The 23,936-nt window shown below is 38.3% G+C and overlaps 3 protein-coding genes across 10 annotated transcripts in view; 1 reads left to right on the top strand and 2 right to left on the bottom strand.

Moving 5' to 3' along the window:
• Positions 1 to 13,203, bottom strand: part of pds5b (PDS5 cohesin associated factor B) — a 32,603-nt gene extending 19,400 nt beyond the window's left edge. For 2 of the 3 annotated variants that reach the window (XM_028466651.1, XM_028466654.1), the window contains exons 1-2: positions 13,091 to 13,203; positions 22 to 149 (exon numbers count right to left, since the gene is read on the bottom strand). In XM_028466651.1, the coding sequence (XP_028322452.1) occupies positions 22 to 129 (108 nt within the window). In that variant the 5' untranslated portion in view covers positions 130 to 149; positions 13,091 to 13,203. Of the gene's footprint in view, positions 1 to 21; positions 150 to 303; positions 393 to 13,090 lie in introns of those variants that run through there. The other variant, XM_028466652.1, reaches the window with a different exon arrangement.
• Positions 13,204 to 14,711: 1,508 nt separating this feature from the next.
• zar1l (zygote arrest 1-like) lies at positions 14,712 to 18,310 on the top strand. Of its 2 annotated transcripts, XM_028467176.1 has the most exons (4): positions 14,712 to 15,281; positions 17,785 to 17,877; positions 17,937 to 18,011; positions 18,101 to 18,310. In XM_028467176.1, the coding sequence occupies exons 1-4, from the start codon at positions 14,742 to 14,744 to the stop codon at positions 18,242 to 18,244; spliced, it is 852 nt and encodes a 283-aa protein (XP_028322977.1). In that variant the 5' UTR covers positions 14,712 to 14,741; the 3' UTR covers positions 18,245 to 18,310. The 2 variants fall into 2 exon arrangements, with proteins under 2 accessions (XP_028322977.1, XP_028322976.1); XM_028467175.1 differs by lacking the exon at positions 17,937 to 18,011.
• A 2,049-nt stretch (positions 18,311 to 20,359) lies between these two features.
• fryb (furry homolog b (Drosophila)) overlaps positions 20,360 to 23,936 on the bottom strand; it is a 48,369-nt gene continuing 44,792 nt past the window's right edge. For 3 of the 5 annotated variants that reach the window (XM_028465819.1, XM_028465821.1, XM_028465822.1), the window contains one exon: positions 20,360 to 23,467. In XM_028465819.1, the coding sequence (XP_028321620.1) occupies positions 23,209 to 23,467 (259 nt within the window). In that variant the 3' untranslated portion in view covers positions 20,360 to 23,208. The remainder of the gene's footprint in view (positions 23,468 to 23,936) is intronic. The other 2 variants (XM_028465817.1, XM_028465820.1) reach the window with 1 other exon arrangement.

Genomic DNA, 23,936 nt, shown 5'->3' with positions numbered 1-23,936 from the left:
CAAGCAGGAAAAGAAACTAACCTTGAGCCTGCGAACCATTTCCTCTTTGGAGATTTTGTCAGAGATCTCTTTGACCCCCGGGGGGTAGGTCACCTTTCCGTCTGCGGCTCGTGCTTTAGAGTGAGCCATCCTCTTTAGCTCTTCACGGCCTGAGGAGAGAGGGAGGGAGACTGTTAAGCTACAGCACAGAGGAAAAAAGGGCAGAAAGACGACAGAGACCATAAACCAAACAAACACATATGAAACATAATCCCGGGAAGCAAGAGAACAAGGCTTCAAAAAGCCTGCAGTAACAATTTTTACCCAAATGTCGTCTGTATTTGAAAATGATTGAATGTGTCTGCCAGAGCCTCTGAGCAGCGCAGCCTCAAAAACATTCAGCTGGAGATTCACAGCACAGAAATGACCTAAGCAGGATGAATCATGGATAAAATTGCTGCTTTCTGAGAAGCTAGACAGCTTCTTACTCAGAAAACTGAATACTAAGAATTCTGTTACGTACACTGGTTAAATATGTTTTTTTAAAAACACCAATTTTTGGTTAAGAATTTCCACATACATTAAAAATTCTCATACACTGATCAATCGACAAAAACATGCTGTCTAGACCATGTCAGTGAAAACAGCACAGTTGGTGTCACAGCACCCAGAACTTAATTTGTACTTTAATTCAGAAGTTGGCATTTCATACAAGGGTGACAATAAATAATAATAATAAAAAAAAACTATATCAATAACAAATGACAAATATCCTCTTTACACCACCTTATCACTGAGCCCAAAATTTACAATGCCATTTTGACAGGCTACTTTAAAAAAAAAAAACAAAAAAAACTGAAGAAAACATTAAATATTGAAAACTAAGCCACAGTATATAAGCCTTGTGGTGTAAAGCCTTAAATGTGGATACACTCATCTGCAACAGACATCCTATCATACTTAAAGCAATTCATGCATTATTATATGAAACCAAATGTGACTACACTGCAGTTAGAAAACAACATACATCACTATGGCAGCATATAGTATAATCAACTATTTAGATTTTTTTGGATTATACTTTTAGTTGCTATGAGAGCATAGCAGCATTTCATCAATTTGTTAACTTATTTCCTCGAGATTAAAAGCTTCATAACGTTAAGCAGCTCTCACGAGACAAGAGCAGAGGTTCAGGTTACACATCATGAGTTCAGAGAAGAATTACCATGATTCTCCCCCACCCCAAGGTTTAATCACAATCCAAGTCCAATCCAAATTTGACTTAAATAGTTAAAAATTATAATGCGCCTGTCTTTGATTCACTTTCAAAGCTTGCTAATTACTTTGCTTGTTTTGTGTTAAGCATCATGTACACTTAAGTGCTTTTACTATGTGTGTTAAAGTGGGGTCCCGTACAATAACCCTCATTTATCAACCTTTCGTGCGTTCAGATCTGAGTGTCCAACATGCCTTCAACCATATTTGGGCAAACTTCAGTATTGATTAATTTTGACGTGAGCTTACGCTACGATCAAATCTCATGTCAGCTCTGACCTCATGTACACAAATCTGTACGAGAACGAGGATTTGTGGAGCAGCACAGCAAAACCTCAGCAAAAGCCTCAGCGGTCATTTAAGCCTATGCAAAATGAGATATTAAAACAAAATAGAATTTTTTTAAAAATAAAATTAATTTCAAACAAGAAGACAGTCATCAACATCCTCCGCCAGATTGGTTGTCATAACTCACAACCTTTTCCTAAATATCCAAAATCTAAGAACTTAGAAGTAGTCATAAGAAAATATTATCACTTTAAAATACAAAATGACTTACTATTTTAAACAGTTTCTAAGAAAAGCTTTCCCCTTTGAAGATACCTCGAACAGAGTGAAAACAAGCTCTGATGAACTATGGCCTGGCCATGGCCCATGCCGAATAGCACGTACCACGTTCCCGAGAATTCAGTGAAATGACTCGGTAGTAAGTAGTAAGTAAAAAAAATGAAATTGTGCGATGTAATATCGTAATCTACTTTGAATTGCCTTTGAAATGATATATTACACCACTATGTAACAATAAATGTAGAAATTACCGGAAAAGGGGGTGGGCCCTCATCATATTCATACCAAACGGCATTCCGATCTTAGGAGAACTAACAGTCATTTGAAAAATGGGGCCCTTGGGGTCCCCTGGCTCCCCGTGACACGTACAGGTAGGGTTGAGCATCGTTTGGATTTTACCGATTCTGATTTCGATTTTCAATTTCAATTCTTTGAGATGTGCAGTTAAACAGGTCAGATTTCACAGGACAATTTTTTCATTTGAAAAAGCCTTTTTATGCAGGCCATTTTAAGTAATTCACTTAGTTGATAAAGTTTAATTTGGTTGCAGTAGTGTAACTAGGGTATTCATTTGCAAAGGTGCCAAACTGTAACTGTAAAAGTGAAACTTGCTGAAATAACTCTACAAACAAGTTGGCAGCAGTCTTAAAAACAAAGACTTGCAGCCCAAGTAGATGTGAAACAAAATAAAACAAACTCAAACCCTGGAGCAGTCATGTGACAAATCAATCAACAGTTCTTGTTGAGAAATTTTGGTCGTTCTCCACTTGCGCGACTTGCAGCAATGACGCGCTGGTGACGACATAATCCAAGATGGCAGCGGCACTGACTCCAGCCGACACTATATTTAGTGCCTTAAAAGACATGAATATAATAAAAAAAGCGTGCATGGACGGAAGCATAAACATACAGACTTTCACACGGACTTATTAAACACACAGGCCTCGGTAAATGCGGTAAACAGAAAAGGCTACACCAAACAGCTCTAGGCAAATGCTAACATCTTCGTAATGGTTCCGGAACCGGACGCTAGAAGCTGGTTCCTATTTGGAACCGGTTCTCGACGCCCAACCCTACGTTCAGGGTAATGGGCCCCATTTAGATATTGGTATGTGCCAATGATTCGGTACCACCAACTGTCATAATATTTGACTTGCAAATAAATGAGATATCGACTTTTGTTTTTTGCCTTTTGGGGCCCCTTGGGAGGAAAACATAATTGCGCACTTCTCATTTTCGAACTCTATCTGGTTATTGATACCCTGAAGCCACACACTAAATTTGGTTATCCTATCTTAAACAGTTTTTGAGAAAAACTGTCCCCTTAAACTCGGACGGACAGACGCACGGACGGAGCTCAAACTATATCCCCCTTCCACTTTGTGACGGGGGATAAAAAGCCCACGTCATTAGGGATACGTGCACATTTTTGTTTTTTCTTTAATAAACCCAGTGACAAACCCTGCTAATGGGCAGGAGGGCATAGGTTCAAGACTACGCTGTATTTGCTGTATTGAACCAGCGGGGGAACGCTGCTGCATTGCATTGGTGAATGGAGCGATGCTTGATGTACCAGCGCAGCGTGAAGAGCCAAAGCCGAAACAGTGGCAGAACAGCCTCCACTGAGGCTTTTTAAGGGATTCGTTAATTTATTTTAAGGTGCTATTTTATTGCCCCCAGCGTGCGGACAACTGATGGCGATATGAACAGTATATTTCTGTGTCTCTCTCCAGGATTTCTGCTGTGTTGTTGTACGCAGCGCTCAGCTCACAGGGGGGCAGACCTCACCTGCTTTATTGAGCGCCTTTATACAATGGCCGATAGGAGCAAACGCACAGCAAAACCGTACCTATAAATCCAGTTTTCACATTGTCAAAAAGCACATCTTTGTTTTGCTCCACCTCAGATGTGAGGATTTCCTTTCTTTTCTTGCCAGCGTTTGTTTGACCTCAGTGGGCAGGGCCTCCGTATCAGGAAGATTTAAGGGCATAACATGTTAATGATGATAGAATTCAGCCACCGCATTTAACAACACTCGATCATTTGTATCCTGGGATTGGTCAGATACGAATATTTCATAAATCATATATGGGTCCTGTCGTATGACCAAGTGTGCACTCAAAGGCATTGTGTGTGAATGTGTAAAGAAACACACAAACGATAAACTTGACTCACTGACATTGAGCAGACTGGAAAAGTGAGCAGCAGACTTTCCCTATGGAGGATTAATATAGAGGAATGTGTGTCTGTGAGCCTCCCAGTATAACCAGCGAGTTCACGTGCTTCTTGTTTGCGATGATAGCATCTCTAGCCGTTTCACCTTGTCCAACAGTTTGAGTGATGAAACTCTCAGCAAACATTGTTGCAGATCATTAAATCAATATCTATTTGTTATTAGGCCGGGCTACCGGACTCAAAACACCACTCACTTCGTTCTTGTTGTTGTTGTTGTGTACACTAGCTAAATCACTGCTACTCTGTTATTCATTATAACAGATTGTGCTGAAATTTGGTAGGTATAATCTATGGATGTGTACACATCGACGCTCTGAGCCCCATTTTTGATTTGGGGCCCAAAAGGGGAAAATAAAAACAAGTCGATTTCTTATTTATTTGCAAGTCAAATAGGTCACATTAAAGGTGGAAAAAGTTGGTACCAAATCATTGGCACACACCAATATTTAAATGGGGCCCATTACCGCGTACATGTCACAGGGGCATTTTTAAAAATTTTTACATTTATGGGAACATAGTCATGTGATACATCGTTTCAAAGGTAATTCAACGTGGATTATAATTTTGCCTCATACATACAGGAGCCCGAGGGGGTCCACCCCCCTTTTTTCTGCCATTCATATATTGGGCCCAATATATGAATGGGACCCATTACTCCATTTGTGCCACTTTTCAAATGACTACTCCTCCATTAATACTCGTTGAAACGGGCTGTAATTTCATAAAAATATTTTATAAGCAGATGTTAAGAACCTCTCGGAGACCTTTTTGAAAGGGGGTGGGCCCCTTTTCCGGTAATTTCTAAATTTATCTGAACATAGTTGTGTGATATATCATTTCAAAGGCAGTTCAATGTAGATTACAATTTTACCAAAGACGTTCCGCCGGCCCGGCTGTAGTTCATCCGAATTTGTTTAACAAATTGTCAATATCCAACCATCCACTGTGGCTAAAAAGGAAGGGGTTGCACAATTTGATTCTCATAGTTGGTTGCTCTATATTCCAGGTAGGTCAAATGTTTTTAAGAGTTCTGCACAACAATATTTCTAATCGCTAGACATCTTCATTTGGAAGACACATGAAAAAGTGTTAGTAGGGGTGGGTAATATGGGAAAAATATATCACAATTTTTTCTTTGTGAAATCACGATCACGATTTTTTTCATTCAAATCATTTAGACTATTTTAAAGTTATTTACCAATAAAACAAACCAAATCACCTACTTAAAATGATTGCCCTAAATGGAAAAAAGGAATAAAAAATCATTTAGGACAAGGTAAATAAAAACTCCATTTATTATTTTTTACATTTTTTTAAATAGTTTTACAAGAAAAACCATAATGGGTCAAAGTCAGTGGCAAAAAATGCCACAAAGACCCTTTTTATTAATCACTAGCAGCAAAATATAAATATTTTGTATCACTTTTGACTTTTTCCTTCATTGAGGCTGAAATGTGATTAAATTATGTAGTGTTGCTTTTTTCAGGGCAGCTCTGAGTTGCTGAAAGTCATTTTTAAAGTAAATCACATTTAGGACGCTGTCTCTTTAAGAATATGTAAACAGCCCCGTGAGCTACAGCAGCAGATCTCTGCTACAGCGCAGCAACAGAGAGTTAGTTATAGAAGAGAAACACATGCAGTGTTTTCTCAAGCATATTTCAGTGCTTCAACACTCAGAACTGATAAAATTTTACAGGACAGACAGACATCTGCACTGAGCCTCTGACAGACAGCCGCTAACGCGGAGGAAGCAGCACAGCTAACTGTCCGTGCACTGGGGGGGAGGGGGAGCGAAGTGTACTTTTGCCCTGTTTAAGTGCTTAATTAATCTTAATTAATGTCTGTAATGCTGACTAGCAAATGGTGTGATTTGGCAGAGAAAAAACCATTGGATGTTTTGTGTATGGACGACAGACATATGATGCAGAGAAGGCAGCGCAAGAATTAAAATGTGAACTACAGACGGTTCTACGATCTCCGTGATTTGGGAGATCGTCGTCATGTTGGAATCCTTAACAATCTAATATCGTCAGATCGCACACCCTTAGCTGTTAGCATGTGAGTTTATGGCAGCTGATGAAAAAAGTTCAGTTAGATATCAGATCTAGGGATGCACCGAATATTCGGTAACCGAATGTTGCAAAAAAAGCCACATTCGGCCTTCGGTGGAATGAGTTAAAAGCAAGGCCGAATAGTAGTGTGTGACGCAATCAAACAACGTGTATTGATTTTGAGTCATAAAAGTGTGTGTGCACTGCTGCAGAACCAGAGCAGCAGGAGAAGCAGCAGCTCCTCCTTTCCGCACACAAACACAGCCAGATTCTCTCCTTTCGCTCTCCATTGTCTATCACCGCGTAAAAGTTGGAAGCCATCCAATTTTACAACCGAGTCCGTTGTTAGCACTGTGAGCCACGAATCCATAAACATCCCCATCTTTTCCTCCTCAGCTCACAAGAGCGATGTCAGGTCTCGCTGCATAGGCTGGTGTAGCATTAGCACGGAGCTGATGTGTGTGAACAACGGCCGTGGCTCCATGCAGTGACTCCCAACACAATCAGCAGCAGAAAAAGTTGTGCAGTTTGGGCTCCCAGTAGTGCAGTTTGCATTTACATACAGTGTATGGCAATAAAGTATAATGTATATTCTATATTAAACCGCAGTGTTTGTTTTTGTGTTAAATAGTGGGAGGGGGAGGAGCAACCATTCTAGGAGGCGTGTTAGGTGACGTCACCTGCCAACGTGGGCAAAATCCAACTCGCCCGTTTTAAGCTGACTTTTTACAAAATGTGGAATAACAAGGAAGGGAGGAAACAAAACTTTTTCAACTTTTGCCCTCTGAATGAGGCTAAAGGGATGTACAGTAGATATAAAAAGTCTACACACCCCTGTTCAAATGCCAGGTTTTTGTGATGTAAAAAAATGACACCAAGATAAATAATTTCACAACTTTTTCCACCTTTAATGTGACCTATATATATATATATATATGGATAGATTACATCCACTGTATATCACTGTAGAAAAACCATTATAAAGTCATTTTTTTACCTACCCTTTAAAGCACTTTAGTTTTTTTTGGAATGCAAGTATTGTTTTATTTGAAGGGCTACTATAAATGAAAAACTTTGTTGTGCTTTTTTTGAAAAGCAAAGGCTACTAGAATATTTAAAAATATACTAATATTTACTTTCTTTAAAAAACATCTAAAATTTAGTTCTAGGCTATCTATACAATTATGCATTAAAAAAAAAAAAAGTATTCAGCCGCGCGTTTATATTTTCTTCCGCTTCGGCCACAAATTTTCATTTTGGTGCATTCCTAATCAGAATATTAGGCTGCCAAAAACAACAAAAATGCACTTTTGGGCCATTTTCGGTGGATGAAACACTTTCTCGAAGTGTCCTTGGGCAAGACACTGAACTCTCAGTAGCTCTGAATGGTGGATTAGTACCTTGCATGGTAGCTCTGTCCCATTAGTGCACGAATGAGAGTAAGCTGATGTTGTGAAGCCCTTTGGGACTACCTTGGTGGTTATAAAGTGCGGTATAAATCAAGTCCATTTACAAAGCGTTGTTATTCCCGTTTTTCCCGTTAAAAGCGCAGTCTCATGCAAACCCAGACAAAAAGAAGCAGCCTAGCAACTCAAGCATGCAGTTTTACAACCTGCATTGAATTAACTGTACATTTCTACACATTAACCCTACATTTTGTGGAAAGTGACCTCCATTCCGCATAATCTGTAAAATGAAGCAGTCAACCAATGGCAAAGACATTTTTAAAAGGTGTTATCATTGAGTATGTGCAAGGATATACAGTATATTATGTACACTGCTCACACAGGCTGAAAAGTTGCTTGATTCTTTTTGACCTTGTTGTCTGCCCCACAGCTGCTGCCAAATTTACTACATCCCTCTCATCTGAGCACATTGACAGACAGAGGTCTGGCAACCAATCAGAGCAGAACATGCCTTTGCAAGGACTGTTTGTGTGGGTATTCTCAATCAGGGAACAGTTCATAAGAAGCAGCAGAAAACAGCAGAAATGAACGCGTTAGTGTTAGACTTCGCAGAGCTCTACGTTGACATTTTTCCTAAGGAGCACATGAGTTCCTAAAGTAAAACAAATGGGAGCACAAAGACATATTTGGTAGCACAAAAAAATCATATTAGACACAAAAATAAGCAGCATCTCAATCATTTTCTATTTACATTTTGTTTACTCATTTCTTTCCCCTGTGAAATAAACACAAAGGGTAACATTTGAGTCAGATTATTGAAGCCTCAATTGATTACAAACCAATTTTTTTTATTATTTTTAAGGATTATGGATTAAATTTTTTGATTATTGATCTTCCATGTAACTAGTGATGTTGTTTTTTCTAAAACTCCACAATATTAAGCACGATAAAAAAATAAATAGTGTGAATTTCATATTTATCTGAAAACATCCTCCACATAGCTAGTTATTAGTTCAAATACTAGTGAGATGTGCACTGCATACTGTAAGACACTACTGATATCAAGGTATCTCTTTAAGGATTAATCAAAAGAAGCAAATTACACTGAAAACAAGAGCATTCAGAGCGCAAACCTCTGCCAAGTTTAGAGGCACAAAGTCACCAAAACGTATTCCGGATACTGTATCCACAATACCTGTGAACCATGTACAACATCAAACTTGCTATCCCTTTTGACATCGTCTATCAGCTCACCAGATTTCATTTAAATCTATTAGGATCTTTTTGAGATATCCTGGTAAAAATCATCCACATTAATAGATAAATACAATACAAATACGTACAAACAGATAAACGCCAGTGAAAAGCCCTGAAATCAACGCATTTCTCTAGTTTAAAGCTTACAAATATTTGGACAACAAACAATAAACTGTCCAAACAGGTAGAAGAAATATCATCGATCCATGACCATGTGTAATGCCTGCAACATTTATGTCATATAATCTGTTCAGATCAGTGCTTAAACTGATACAATAGGATACTTTTTTTGTGCATTATCAGTAACTTAATGTTCTCACGTCGTCATTATGTTGTCATGGTTAATTTAAGACGCACATTATTTTATGATGGCAGTGTGTAACACTGCATTTTCCTTTTTTCAGTGAAAATGTGCAAAAACACTAATAATAAATAGGATGTTTTGAAGCAAATTGTTTTGACTCAATTTGTCCTCTGAATGATTAATATATTCTGATGAACATATACAGCAACTTGATTTTTAATCTCTATGTTTAATTATGATATTAACTGGGTAGAATATCGCAATATATCACGATAATATCGCATCTTGACCCACATATCGCGATACGTATCATATTGCAACATCCTCTCTAATACTCACCCCTAGTGAAAACCTTAATATCAATGCGATTAAGGTTAATCGTTCAGCATTAAATGTCAGCGCTCAATACATATTTTCTTTAATTGATTTATTCTTTGAATTAATGTATACAATTGCACTGCTTTCATTTTTAGTGACTTTAGTACACATTTATAGCCATAACGCAATTGTACTAATTAGTGATTGACCGATTCATCGGCTGGCCGATTTAATCAGCCAATTTTTGCGTGTTTTACGTGTATCGCATCGGCCGATGCGGCTGCTACAAGCTGCCACATGCTGCTGGAGACAGAGGCTGCAGAGCCCATCCCCCACTAGCAGAGCGTGAAGTAGGCTCTTCAAGCCCAAGGCAAGTTTTAAACCCTTCAAAGCATCATTTAACTGTTTAACTTAGCGGTTGTTCCGTGGGTCGTTGTGTCGCAGTTGTAGTTAACGAGCAGCTGGCTGGAGGTTTGGCGTGTGCGTGTTTCTTTCTCTTTCCCTCTGCTTCTCACTCAGCACTGCACTGAGAAGTTTTTAACTCTGAGAAGCAGTTTACTACTTGTTTGAATATTTATTCTTGTTAATGTTGATGCAATTTAGAACAGAAGCTTGAACAGTTTGTTGCTTAATGCGCATCTGACATCACGTTTTTTTCCTCTGTTAATTTATGTTCTGGGGTTGTGTTGGAATGGACTATTATTCATGGTTTCTTTTTGTGTTTAATAGTAAGTAATGTTTATTTCTATAGCACCTTTCACAGACAGAGGTCACAAAGTGCTTTACATACCCACTCATTCACACTCACATTCACACACCACTAGGACAGAGCTGCCATGCAAGGCACTAGTCAACCACTGGGAGCAACTTGGGGTTCAGTGTCTTGCCCAACGACACTTCGACACACAGACCAACATAGACCGGGATCGAACCCCCAACCTCTCAATGGGAGGATGACCCCTCTACCACTGGTCGCCCTACTATAATTATATACTGTATCTTTATACTCAATAATCCTGTTAATAAAATATATCTTCAGTCAGGCCAACTTTTGTCAAAGCTATTTTCAGGACAAGGATGAACAGTTCTCTTTCATAATATTTTATGAGATGTCTCACTATTTTTTTACATGTTCTTGTTCTACATCCACTGTTTTTATTATTTGTTAAATATTTTTACTTGGTGTTGTTCTACCTCACCTTTGTTAATTTCAATAAATGTTCCTTTTTTAATTGAGACTTGTACCATTTGTTATCATCTTTATGTAATTTTTATGATGTAAATCGAGGGAGCAAATGTAGTATGGGCTCAAGAAAATAGGCAGTCCGTATCGGTCATCGGTTAATGCTGATGGAAATAAAAAAAAAAATTGGCATCAGCCCTAAAACACCCATATCGGTCGATCCCTAGTACTAATAACTGGCATAATAATGTATTTCAGAGTTTTGTTTTTCGGCCTTGGGTTTTTTTTTATTTTTGGCCAACAATCTTTATTTTAGTGCATCCATAAAACAGATCTCTGATTGGCTGGAAAAGAGTGTCACGCTCCTTGATTTCTAATGAATACAGAGCCAAGAGAAGGTGCAGAGGTCCAGTGTCCTCTCAGAACACTTTGAATTAGAATATGCTAAAAGGTTCTTATTGATTTTTTGACCAAATAACGCAAAAAAAAAAAACCCCTTACATACTGCAGCTTTAAGTTGCTAAATTTAAGCCTTCCGAGTCTGAGCATGAACTGTTTCAATTTGTTAGTTACCGTAGTTTATCACCAGCAACCACATAAATTCATCCCCAGCACAGGGTTTTCTATGTATCTGCTGCTTCAGCTCTTCCACTCTTCAACCAATCTTTCAACTTATTTGAACCTCCACAGATCCAAAAACAAAAAATTATATTTTCAAAGTGCAAAATAACCACTAGTTTCATTTAAACATGGGAATATTCTACAATTGAAAAGAAAAAACAAATTAGAAGACCTTCGAAAATAACCTCAAAACCAATAACGACAAATTATACTTTTAAGTGCAAAGTAACAATTCAAGTTTCCTTTGGTCCCAGATTGGGACAACCCTAATTACATGGACATTAAAATTGCAATACTAATTACTAGTGAATCGTTTTCAGAAAATCTAATGAAGGATTTCTGTTAATAACACCCAATCTATAATGTATGCCATAGATAATTTTGAATTGATAGGAATAGTGGTTAAAAGTCGTGTTTCTGGATTTATCAATGAATATGTGGAGGCTTGTCAGCTTGAATATGTTCAACATTGCCAACACAGTTAATTACCATTAGCTACCTAACACTTTCTCTTTTTTTTTTCTTTTTTTTATAAATCAAGCTGCAAGAACAAGAAGAAAAACCCTTTTAAGACAACTGACAATGGACCCCACATTCAATCTGTTTTTTTTCAATCTGGTTAAAATGTTTTGAGAAAATTAATACTCACAAGTCAACCAAACCAACATAATATAGCCTTAAAACCATAAACAAAACCCTGGTTGTGACACAAGGAAAAAGTGGCTGCATCACATTTATAATACTGCAGGATAAAAACAAAGAGTGCTTAAAACTCACTTTACAAAACAAAGAAAAATGTTTATAATAACCCTCTGTAGAACAAATAGTAATACGAATCCACCTCTTTTACCAAAGAACATAACGCATTTACAATGGATTCATACTGGTGGCAGTAAGCCACATCTGCAGCCACAGCTGTCCTTACTGAAGCATGGCATCTAATCTCGACAAATGGACTTTAAAGTTTAAAGTCATTATCAATCACATTAATTAAAAAAAACGAGGATGGCAAGTGTTTTGCCAAAAGGAGCGAAATTCAAACTACAAAACTTTATTGTGACCAGCATTTTATGCAGTCTATGAAGTTGATATATAGTCACAATTGAATAAAAAATAAATAAATATTTAAGCATTTCTTTTTCCCCCTTCTTCCAAACTGTGTACACAATACCATTACTGAAATAATCATAATAGTAATAATAATAATAATAATAATAATATCACAACGTAAAATACAAATTTTTTAATTAAATAAAATGGGAAAAACCCCAAAATAAAGCCAGTGCAATAAAGAGAACAAAACATTTAATTTAAATGTCATAATTGCTTTTGTAATTATTCATCGAATTAAAAAACAAACAAAAGAGGAGAACAGTGTGATATAAATCATCATATCAAGTACTAAAATATGTAATACCAGATAAATTCCCCACACTGCAGAATGCGGCTAATGTAGCTGCTAGCTGCTAGTACCTGTGCATTCCAGCAGCAGGTTAGCTATATATGCTAATGCTAGCAGCCTCTGACAGAGGGCGGACACTAATGACTGAACAAAACAGTCCGGCTAACCACCGTTACATCGCTGTCTATTCACACACCCCGCTTTAGACAGCCGGCTCCAGTCTCTGAACACTCACCCTGCTGTGACAATGATCCAGGAGCGTAGATTAAAGCTATTTTCACTGAGCATTTACAGCACGGGACTGGGAAAACCAGCGCGCTGAGTGGGAAAAGGCAGCCGAGAACACAAGCGATCCAGGCGGGCTACGCTCCGCATTCACGCCGCTACAAACCCGTCTACCTCCGCGGCCACTACCTGTGTTTTTCTCAGTGGAGCACCAACACACAGCTGCTTCCCGATCACGTTAAAAGCCGCTTTGGTGCAATTTCTTACCAGTTACGGAGAAATGTGATAAATCGTGTCCTCCTCTGCAGCTCTCTTCCCCCTCCTAGCTCCAAAATGGCGCCAATGTGAGCAGATTTCAGTACCCATGGCCACAAGCCGTGGATGAGGGCCTAGCGCCACCTATAGGCACAATCAGAGCATATCTACTGGTCTCTTCATGTACTGCTCGGGAAACCCATATTCCTGATAATTAAATCTACAAACAACTACTTTTAAATCCATCAAACTAAAAGAGGCCTCTTTAAAAGTAGGAGTAATATTCTACGTCCATTATTTACCATTTTTAATGAGTATCATGTCTAGTGCTTGTGTATGTTTGCAGTGTTCATTGTGGAACTTTATTTTTATGCTTATGTATGCTATGAGACGAGTGTTACTTGTTTATATAGGGACTTTAGTTTTTATTTTAAAATTTGAATTTTATTTTTATACCTTTGTGTACAATGATAGAAAACTCGTAAAAATGCATTTCAAATCTAAATGTGTAAACCCAGTGTTCCGACGGTACCTGAACGCATCAACTAGTCACAACACAAACGAAGGGAGGAAAAAAAAATAATTAAAAAAATAATAATTTCTGAAACATACATTTCTTTTATTATTTTTTCTATTTATTTTATAACCCCTTTAGTCAGTTGTTGGGCATTTGTAACACATTTGATCTCCTCCACTGCTGTTTTGAATGGTTTTTTTCCCTGATAGCTCCAGTAGCCTACATCATTTTGAACCCAAGTTTATACAGATTTAAATCACAGTTTAAATATAAATATATATAAACACAGGATGATTACTAATCATTATGGAACACTGTCTGATAATCCGAGGTTTACTTTGTTTCAATGTGGTGACACTTTTTATGCTACATGATCTATAGGGGGAGCTCCAATATCATATTTCCATCATTCGTAGGGTAAAAAAAATAAAATAAAAACACTAACTTTTGTGGAAAACCGAAATAATTAGGTACCCCCTTTCCATTTTTGTCAAATTATGTATACCCCCTCTTCATATCATAAGTACTTTCTCCATAAGTTATTGTGCTTTTTCATATTAAACCCCTAACTGTGTTACATTGGTTCAAAACATCATTGATTCCCTCAGGCTTAATCTACAAATTTGAAACAACGACTGGCATTTCAAGTGGATTTTATTAAAAAAAAATTAAAATAAAGTTAAAAAAAAATTCCATGTAACTTTTATGTGATTACTTCAATAGTAAGTAAATACAGTCTCCTTTGTAAAATGTTGCTAATTATTGTCTCCTATTGTCAGAAGTGTGATGAAAAAGCTTCTACAACAAAAAATAATCATTTTTCAATAAATACACATTATAATCAATAATAATAATATTGTGTCGAAATTACCGATAAATAACTGGATAGACAATATTGAATAATATTTCATTAAAAAAACTCAGTTTTTGAGGAATGAGCTCCTTTTGATAAGACTTTTCAGTGAGACTTTGAATGAAATAATTTTGTGTTTAAACGTGTAAATCCTGTGTGTTTATATGATGAGTTTCCATAGGTAAATGGTGGATGTGTGTTTGTCACCACACACACCTGTTGTCAATGAACCAATCAGAGCTCTATAAATCCCAGCAGCATGGAGGGAGGTGGGCTGGTTTCAAGGCTGAGGGATGGAGGGCTTCTTGTCCACATTCCCACCCTTCAGGACCGCCTGTGCCCCCCAGGCCCAGGGGCCAGGCTGGGAGAAGCGGGAGGGCCGCTTCATGATTCCCCAGGGCCTCAACTACCTGGAGATCTGCAAGGCCATCCTGTCCCAGGTGAACCCGGGCCTGCCTGCTCCTCCTCCTCCTCTGAAGGGGAACACCAAGGACTGCGGTGTACAAGTCAACGCCAAGGTGGATAAACCTGTCCAGTGCTCACTGGGGCCCAAAACGCTGTTCTGCGACTCGGATACTCAGTCTGACTCCAGCCGGTCTTCTTCTCCTGGGTGTGGGAGTCCGGATCAGAGCCATGGTGAGGACCAGGCGCAGTACGGTTCTCCACCAAAGAGCCAAGTGCGCTTCCTGAGGCCAGTGTCCATCTACTCCCCGCTGTGTGAGCGCAGGGTCGGCCTGGACAAGCTCAGCTTCCTCAGCGACAGTGACGGAGAGGCTGAAGCTGAAGCAGAGAGGACCACCCCCCAACGACCCCCAAAAAGCTCCAGGTTCCAGGTGCTTGTATATAATAAAAATATAAACACCATAAATCCAACTAAAATGTATCTACACATTATTGAACAGAATTATACTGGATATAGGACAGTAAAGACCACGTTTCACCATTTATTTCCATCTTTTCCAACCATTAACTTTATTTTGATGGTTCTGTGAGCATTTCAGTTTAGGGGCCACAGATGGTTCTGTTTGATTGGGCAGTGCATTGCAAAAATAATTACTTTTAAACAGTGACAAGCATTTTCAACATTTTGCTATATTTTTGTTTGCGTCCGCTATAAGAATGTACATAACCGTTTAAGACTTCTTAAGGTCTAAAGCATGTGTCAAACTCAAGGTCTGGGGGCCATTTTGGCCCTCAGAGCACCTAATTGGGCCTGCAGTGGAAAATGCAAACGTGGAAAACTTGTGTGCTACGCAGCGCCCATCATTGGCCAGTTCAGGTCACGTGATGGGTGCACCACGTGACTTGAAGTTCCGTCAGTTGTATTTTAGCTCATATTTATTTTTAGCTACACCGCTAACCCTTTTATTTTAGCCCTAACCCAGGAAATACCCTAAAATGTTTATTTTTGTCATATGTGTATTTTTAAAGCTGGAATTTCTCGTGTTAAATGCGTTAAAATGTAAAAGTCAAAATCATGGCAGTGGAAGGAAGAAACCTTGAGTCAGGCGCCTTAGACCGCTCAGCCATCCTGACACGTTTAACGTATCCCTAGACACTTTCTTCTAGATATCTCAGTCCTGCCAAATTCACAAATTCAATTAAAATATACAATATTTGCAATTATTTTAAACTTATATCATGTGATGGCAGTCATTTTTAATCTGAAATTGTGGAAAGAGCTCCCAATTTTTTCAAGAATCCTTGCAATTTTTATTAACTTATTTTATAAATGTGCCTAAAGTAGACTAAAATTAATCATAAAATAAATTAAAATCAGAATTCCTTTATTAATCCCGGGGAAATTGCTTATGTTAAAGCCACAGAAAAAAAAAAATCACAAATAAAAAATAAACAAGAATAAAAAAATAAGTGTATAATTAAGTAAAAGACTGTAAAAATAGGGATCAGATACACACACATTACAGTAGTAGAAAATAAAGTAGGATAGATAATACTAATATTAATAATACAAATATAAATTATATATCAACTACGATACAGATATTTACAAAATAATACAAGTATATAAACATGATTAGATATTTACAACAATCAAGCTATTATACAGTTTATAATGCGTGGACATTATGTACTGTTTATATAAATTAAAGTGGATGTGCAAACTGGAGCAGTGTTAAAATAACTCATCTGTGGCCCACTTGGCTCTAACTTGCCTGTGTTTTGGCCCCTGAACTAAAATGTGTTTAAAGCATTCAGATATCCTGAACCGAGCCACATGGTGATTTAATTAGTTCCTGTTAGTTTAACTGAGGAAAATTGACCTGTGGTCTGAACTGGATGCTCAGGTTGGCCAGCTTTGGCCTGCAGGCCTTAAGTTTGACCAGCCTGATCAATATAACACTAGTCCAATAAATCCATGCTCCACATGTCCAAACACATTGACCTTCACATGGCTGTGATTTAACTGCTGCTAAGTCCATTCTGTGTTCTTTTCAGCAGGTTTTTCCAACTGTTTTATGCTTCTATTGGACAGTTGAACCCATTCATTCATCATTTACCTCATCTTTGTTTATTTTCTAATGCACGTCTCTAAATTTTCACATTGTCAATCTGTTTCAGAGATAATTTGACAAGCAAATTTTGATTTAGTTTGTCAGTATTAGTAATCAGGACTGTTTTAGTTAAATAAATTACATTAATTTAAATCTGTTTCAGATAAAGTCAACTAAAAAAATATAGGCTTTTTGAGATGTTCAATTAAAAATGTAAACTAAATATCTTTACATTGCCATATTAATATGCAGACATTCCATCCATACGCAGTTTAGGTTACGTGATAGATCAATGTTGGTCAGTTTAGGTCGTAACTAACCCTAAGACGCTACGTACGTGTACTTCGGTAACCGTACAGGAACTGTACAAATAAACACTTTCATAAAATATTCAGTTAACTAATATTTCAATTATCAACCTGATATGGGTTGACATTAATGTTTGTAAATGCACACTTGATCAATGTGTAAGACATGTTCTATTGGATTTCATCCCATATGATGAAATTACGTTTTTAGTTGATGAAAATGTCAATACGTTTTGATAGTTTTTGTACACAAGTATTTTTTTAATTAGTCTTAAATTTAGTCAAAACATGTCCAGAGGTCAAAGTAAATTTCCTGAAAAACGTTGTCTGAATAAATGAAACGTTAACGTATATAATTGTGTGTTCTAGTTGTAGAACTACGACGCAAATTTGTAGTGAACACAGATCTGTTTCCTACAGTTGTCTATCACCTGTAAACATCGTTGATTCCTCTGACATTGACTTTGCAGCAGTTCTGTGTCGGGGATCTCTAAAATGTGTTTTTCTGGTAGTTCCTGGAGCAGAGGTATGGCTTCTTCCATTGTAAGAAGTGCAACATCCGGTGGGAGAGTGCGTACGTGTGGTGCATCTCTGGAACTAATAAGGTAGGAGAACGCCTGTGTTTGTAAGTGAATGCGGAGCTGAGGGGATGTTCATTCTGCAGGTGTACTACAAGCAGCTCTGCCGTAAGTGTCAAGTGGGCTTTAACCCTTATAGAGTGGAGTCCATCCTCTGCAAGGTGCAAATATCACCATGTGTCATCACTACCTTCCAAACAAACGATTAATGAATGTGCTTGTAAACGCGTGTGTCGCTCTTATATCCCAGGGCTGCTCTCAGACGTGCTGCACCTGTGAGAGGAAGCAGAGGCACATCAACATGAAGAGGCCTCACCGTCAGGACCTGTGCTGCCGCTGCAGAGGAATGAGGCTCTCCTGCGACGCCACCTACAGCTTCAAATACATCGTCTGAGCCTCGCGTCGCATTCGCATTGTATGATGGAATCATTTGCCGTGACGTTTTAAAGTCATGGTCACACACGAGCAAAGTGCGTCATAAAAGGAAGTTGCCTAAAAGGCGTCCAAGCATGAAGCTGAATGTCTGCGTCGGTGGATGAGAAAACATGGTCTTGTCCTTTCATTTGTACACGTCTAATGAAATGCTATTTTGTTAAAAAAAAATAAATAAATAAATAAAGTAAATTAAATATATAATGCATCTAAAGCTTCTGATTTTTAAGATTCACAATTTAAAAAAGCTAAATCACCCATCAAAATTCAGTAAACATGTCTCAGTTTACAGCCTAATAAAAAAATAGTGGATTCTAGAACGCTAGGCACCAGCTTTTAATGGTACACAGTAATGCAATAAATTCACTTAATTAAGTATCTGTACTTAAAATTTTTTTGGAGGGAATACTTAGTTTAATGCACCTACATTTGAAAGACAAACGTTGTACTCAACGGACCATTTAAGTTCAGCTTGCAATGCATCATGGGGCGGTTGAGTACATTTCTCTTGATAACTATTTACTACGTAGTTTTCCTGTCAGAGCAGGTTTTTTCATTGCTGCAGCTCTGATACTAAAGACTTGTTAATCGTCATGTATTATTCCAGTTTTATAACAATTTAATACTGGCAATATGAAGTCTGAGACCAAACATTGCATTTTATTAGTCTAGTGTTAAACCTCAGCATGCTCAAATGTTACAAGTAATATATTTTTTTAATTAAGGTGTTGGTTAGATTTCTCTTTTGGCAAATAAATGTTGTATTGATTGCAGCTGAGTTGACTCAGACTATCTAATGTTTACTATGCAACAGCTTTGTTCATTCTGTGAATAATGGGGATTTGGTTGGTTTTATGCACAAACTTAAATGTGATGGTAGCTCATCAAATGTTAGTGTTATTCAATTGTACTACTGTGTTACAGAATGTGCATCAGGATAAAGATTTTTAATAACTTCCAATAGTAAAGTACATTTTTATACAAATCCATACTTTAAATTCAATTGACCTATTTTCACTTGTATTGGACCAGTATTTGACAAGTATTTGTATTTTACCTTAAGCAATAAAGGTGAGTACTCACGCTTTATATATTTGGCCACAGTCAGAAAATGACATATCTTCAATCAAAAAACCTATTTGTGTAAAAATAAGTCCATATAAAATGGAAACCCTTGCAATTCGTACATGCACTATACAGTTCAGATTTGATAAAACTTAAAGAACATACTGTGGAATCATTGTAAATATTTGGAGTTGGCAAAATGAACATGAGTATTTAAATCAGGAATGTATTTTCTTTCCAATGTGAGTTTAAATAATTGTTTCTGCTCTAGGACCTTCATTTTTGGTGTTGCAGTTTGTCTTTTAGGGTAATGTTTAGGGGTGTGACGATATCTCGTGATATTTTTCTGCACAATCGATTATCGATATGCTCGCGCTAAGTATCGATTTAAAAAATAATTTTTAACTGGTATGAAAGACCCTATTTTTTGTTTACAGAAAGCTCTATTGGAGATACTTATTTGTTTACATTGGTATGTTGACACTTATTTACAGAAATGTTGCACTAAAATAGTCACTGTTCATAGGACACTTTCAATTTATTGAAAAATGAAATCAGATATAAAATAAAAATTGTATTTTTTCACTTAATCTTTTTTTTCCTCTTATGTCATAGATTATTGTAGATTGATTTCTGACCAATATATTGATAATCGCAGTATCGTCATATCGTGAGATAATTGTTATAGTGAGCTTTGTGTTGCGTATCGTGAGGTACCCAGAGGTTCCCACCCCTTGTAATGTTTGTAGAGGCTGACGACTGTTGTTGGGTATTTGGGAAGATCCATAAAACTTGTTTTTTAATGAAACGTGTGGGCATCACAAAGGTGTCCACTTCACATCATCTTAGGAAATGTTCACAAACTAAACCATAACAGCATTTTTCACCTCCTCTGACAGTAGCAAGATATCACCCTTGTTTAGACAGAGTAACCTCCTCGTTCCCCTGTATTTGCTGAGGTGAGTTCATTATTGGCTGCATGGAAATAAGATAAAGTGAAACATCCAGGAGATCATTTTCATATTTTTAGTTTGACACCAATTTGTACAGATTTTCAACTCAAAACAATTTCACAAAGGCTGTAAAAGTATTTACACAGTGAAAATAACAAAAACAAACTACCATCTTCATCTAAAAAGCTTCCAAAATGTGCAACTCCTTGTTTGGCATGCAAATACATGTTATCCCAAACACAAGAAGAAAAAAAAAAATTAAACAAGCCCGCGCACACGCACGCATCTGAGCTTGAAGCTCCCTTTAACACGACATACAAACATATCTTTCAGATAAAGTGTGAGTTTTTGTCAATAAATATTCCAAACACTCTGCACGGTACACAAAGGATGCATGCATGGCAGTTTGATTTAAAAGACCAACTGGTAATATAAAACTTAAAAGTTCAAAGAGAGTTGCTTCATTTCTTGATCAAATATAAATAAGAAACAAAAGACATTTGTACAAGCAGAGGGCACCTGATCGCTACAGGGAGGAAACTAAACTATAGGAAGTGTCACAAGAAGGATTCAACTTCAGTAGTAGCACAAATTCTTTTTTTTTTTTTAGCTGAATGTCAGCATTTCCCTTTAAAGGCAACTACAAACCACACACAAACATACGCAACTATGGCTGTCTGACAACTATCAAAAGTATAGACAAGAAGTGACGTGTGGTCAGGTTGGAGGCAAGGGAGGCAATGCTGCCAAAAGCAAAAGGACATAAAAAAAAAAGCTTCAAAAAAGAATTTTTGGTTAGAATAGAAATCAAAAATAGATCAAACCATGGGAAATATGTAAATTCTCTTTCAAAAGTGGGTAATAATAATCAATGATTGAGTTTATGAAATGAATAACAATCCTCAGAATGAGCATAAATGTATGTACATAACACTGCTATTATTTGTGACTTTTCTCCCCCATCTGGTTTGTAAGACTAATAAAGATTTCAACACGAACTAAAACTTTATTTACTCCATTTAAAGTGTGACAAAGAGAGAAAGCTGCCTCTTGTATCTGCGCATCTTAACAAACCATCATTTTCAGTGATTTCAGTTATTGAAATGATTAAAATAAACATAATCAGTCAGAAATATCTAGTGCTACACATTTAAGTGGTAAAGTAACATTAGATTATTCATTTCCTTTCATCATTATTTATTATTGCTCTATACTTGCTAAGTTTTAAAGGACAGCCCTGCCTCTCTTGCCTATACGCAAAACCGCACGTCATTGTACAGCGTATATTTGAGTGTAACAGTGAGGACTTAAGTGTGTGAACACTCGCTAGTGATGCTAGAACTCACCACGTCTGATATCAACATGAAGCCAATGTTTTGGACAGCAGTCCGTGGCGGTGTTGGTTACCAAGGTTACAGGTTGGGAGGGGGTGGGGTGTCAGTGTTTCAGTCATTGTGCAGGAGGAGACGCAGTAGAAAGCGCTGAATGGGCTCATGCATTGCACAGTTTTTTCACAACAGTAGACACATCCAGAGAGAGATCAGTTATAACTCCAGCATTTTGGTGTTTTTTTTTTATCTTCTTCTTCTCAGTCAAAGCAACACCTCTTCTCTCAGAGATGACGACAAAACATCATCTTTTCTGTCACATTACAAAAAATAACACCGTAACCAAAACTTATTTAGTGCAAAAGAGGAAACTTTCCAGTGATGCTACAAAGGGTCAAAGGTCGTTTTCCTCACAGTCTCCGGTTAATGCAACCAGCAAAATACGTCTTCCTTTGTGAAGGAGGCAGCAGCATTCACTCGGGATCTTTTTAGAAGCAAGTTCGCTGAAAGCCATTACAAGTCTTCTTTTTGTGCAGAACATAGGTTTTTGAGAGTTTTTTTTTTTACCTGTGGCAGTAAAGACAAGCTAGAGCCCACATTAGCTCATCTGTATCAGCAGGCAGACTCTGTAGGATCCAGTGGAACTCAAAAAATAAATCCAAGTCAGATTTCATATCTCTGGGATTCCCAAACAGTTCCAGGCATTCTTGGATAGATTTAGCTTTTTTTGACGTCTTAGGTTTGGACATCTGACGGTTCAGTGTTCAGGAGCCCCCCTGCTTTAAGTAAGGGCAGGGAGACATGCCCCACCTTCCCCAGGTAGCGAGAAAGGGGTGAAGCGGCACCGCCAAAGGTGCAGCAACAACCCCACGCAGCAGCCTCTCCTGAGTCAGGGGGGCAGGGAGGGGGAGGAAGAGGAGGAGGAAGGAGAGGAGATGATGATGAGCGAGCAGGAGCACATGTTGAGACTCCTCCTCTGCCTTGCCTGTAGGGAGAGCGGGGGAAATGGGGGAGATGGGAGAGTGCAGGGGAGGAAACAGGTGATGGATTTTTGTCTGCGTGAGAGAGTAAAGTTGGATCTGAGGCTACAGTCAGGACTGTGTTAGAGATACATGATGGTGTCAGGTGTTTACTGCTGTGTGAATGAGACAGTGGAGAACAGGGTGAGGATTCTCCTCGAGCAGGATGATAACAACTGCACTGCCCACTTAGAAAACTTCTTCTTGGCTCTTGATTGTGTGACACTGAGATGTTGGAGTAGTTATATGGCGAGAACAGATCCGGAAGTTTGAGAAAACCAAGCCAGGAGACATCAGAGTGTGTAGTGGATGAAGATGGTTCTGGGTCTAGTGTGGGGTGGGGCTGGGATGAGATGTGCGTGTGGAGCTGTGCAGCCGAGGCAGCAGACACACCGGAGGAGGCAGAGGCCACGTGTGCAGCTGCTGGGCCCCCTCGTGGGCAGCGGGGGGGTAAGGCGGAGGGGGACGTGGAGGTGCTCTGGGAAGGGTCAGTGGCTCCAGTGATGAGGAAGGAAGGGGCGGGGAGGGGCAGGGAGGGCTTGGGGGGCTCCTGAGGTCCTGTCAGAGGCTGGTCCCGGAGGCGCTGGAGTCGGGGAGGTAGGTTGTGACGACTCGGTAACCCTGGGCGCGGCGGATCATGTCGCGGATTTCCCCGTTGAGCTCCAGCAGCTTGGAGCAGATCAAGCTGAGGTCCTGTCGGGAACCGACCAGGGCGATGGTTCCCGTCTGTCCCAGAGTTTGGTGGCGGAAGTAGACGTTGAGGAGCGTCTGGACCTCGCTCTCTGAGCTGCCACCAAAAACTCCGTGGGGCCAATGCCTCCTATAGGAAACAACAACAACAAAAAGCTTGAGTGCATACAGTAGGAAAAGTGATGCACAAAGCCATTTTCAGTACATTATATCAATTAGGATAAATAAACTTAAACTATTTAGATTTTTACATGTGTGCAACCTATTACTAATTTGATGTAATCTGCATGCCAATAACATGACTGGCTCACAGATGTTATTAGCAACTAAGGCAGTGTTTCCCAACCTTTTTTGGTTCTTGACCCCAATTTTATATCCTAATTTTCTGGCAACCCCAGAAATGTTTTTCTTCTTGAACTCATTTTTCATCTTGTTTGTTATAGTGTGTTACAAATACAGAGTAGCCACAAGTGTCACAAAGTGACAAAATGCACCAGCTCAGATATTTTTATACTGAATTTTTTTTAACAAGATATATTTGTGAGAAAGTGAAAGTGTGGATAAACAGTTGTTTGAGATAATAAGTGTTTTAATTTGAA

This window comes from Gouania willdenowi, chromosome 14 (genome assembly GCF_900634775.1).
Source record: "Gouania willdenowi chromosome 14, fGouWil2.1, whole genome shotgun sequence".
Taxonomy (NCBI): domain Eukaryota; kingdom Metazoa; phylum Chordata; class Actinopteri; order Blenniiformes; family Gobiesocidae; genus Gouania; species Gouania willdenowi.
Note: the sequence above shows the minus strand (reverse complement) of the source record. Positions and strands in the feature narration are given on the sequence as shown.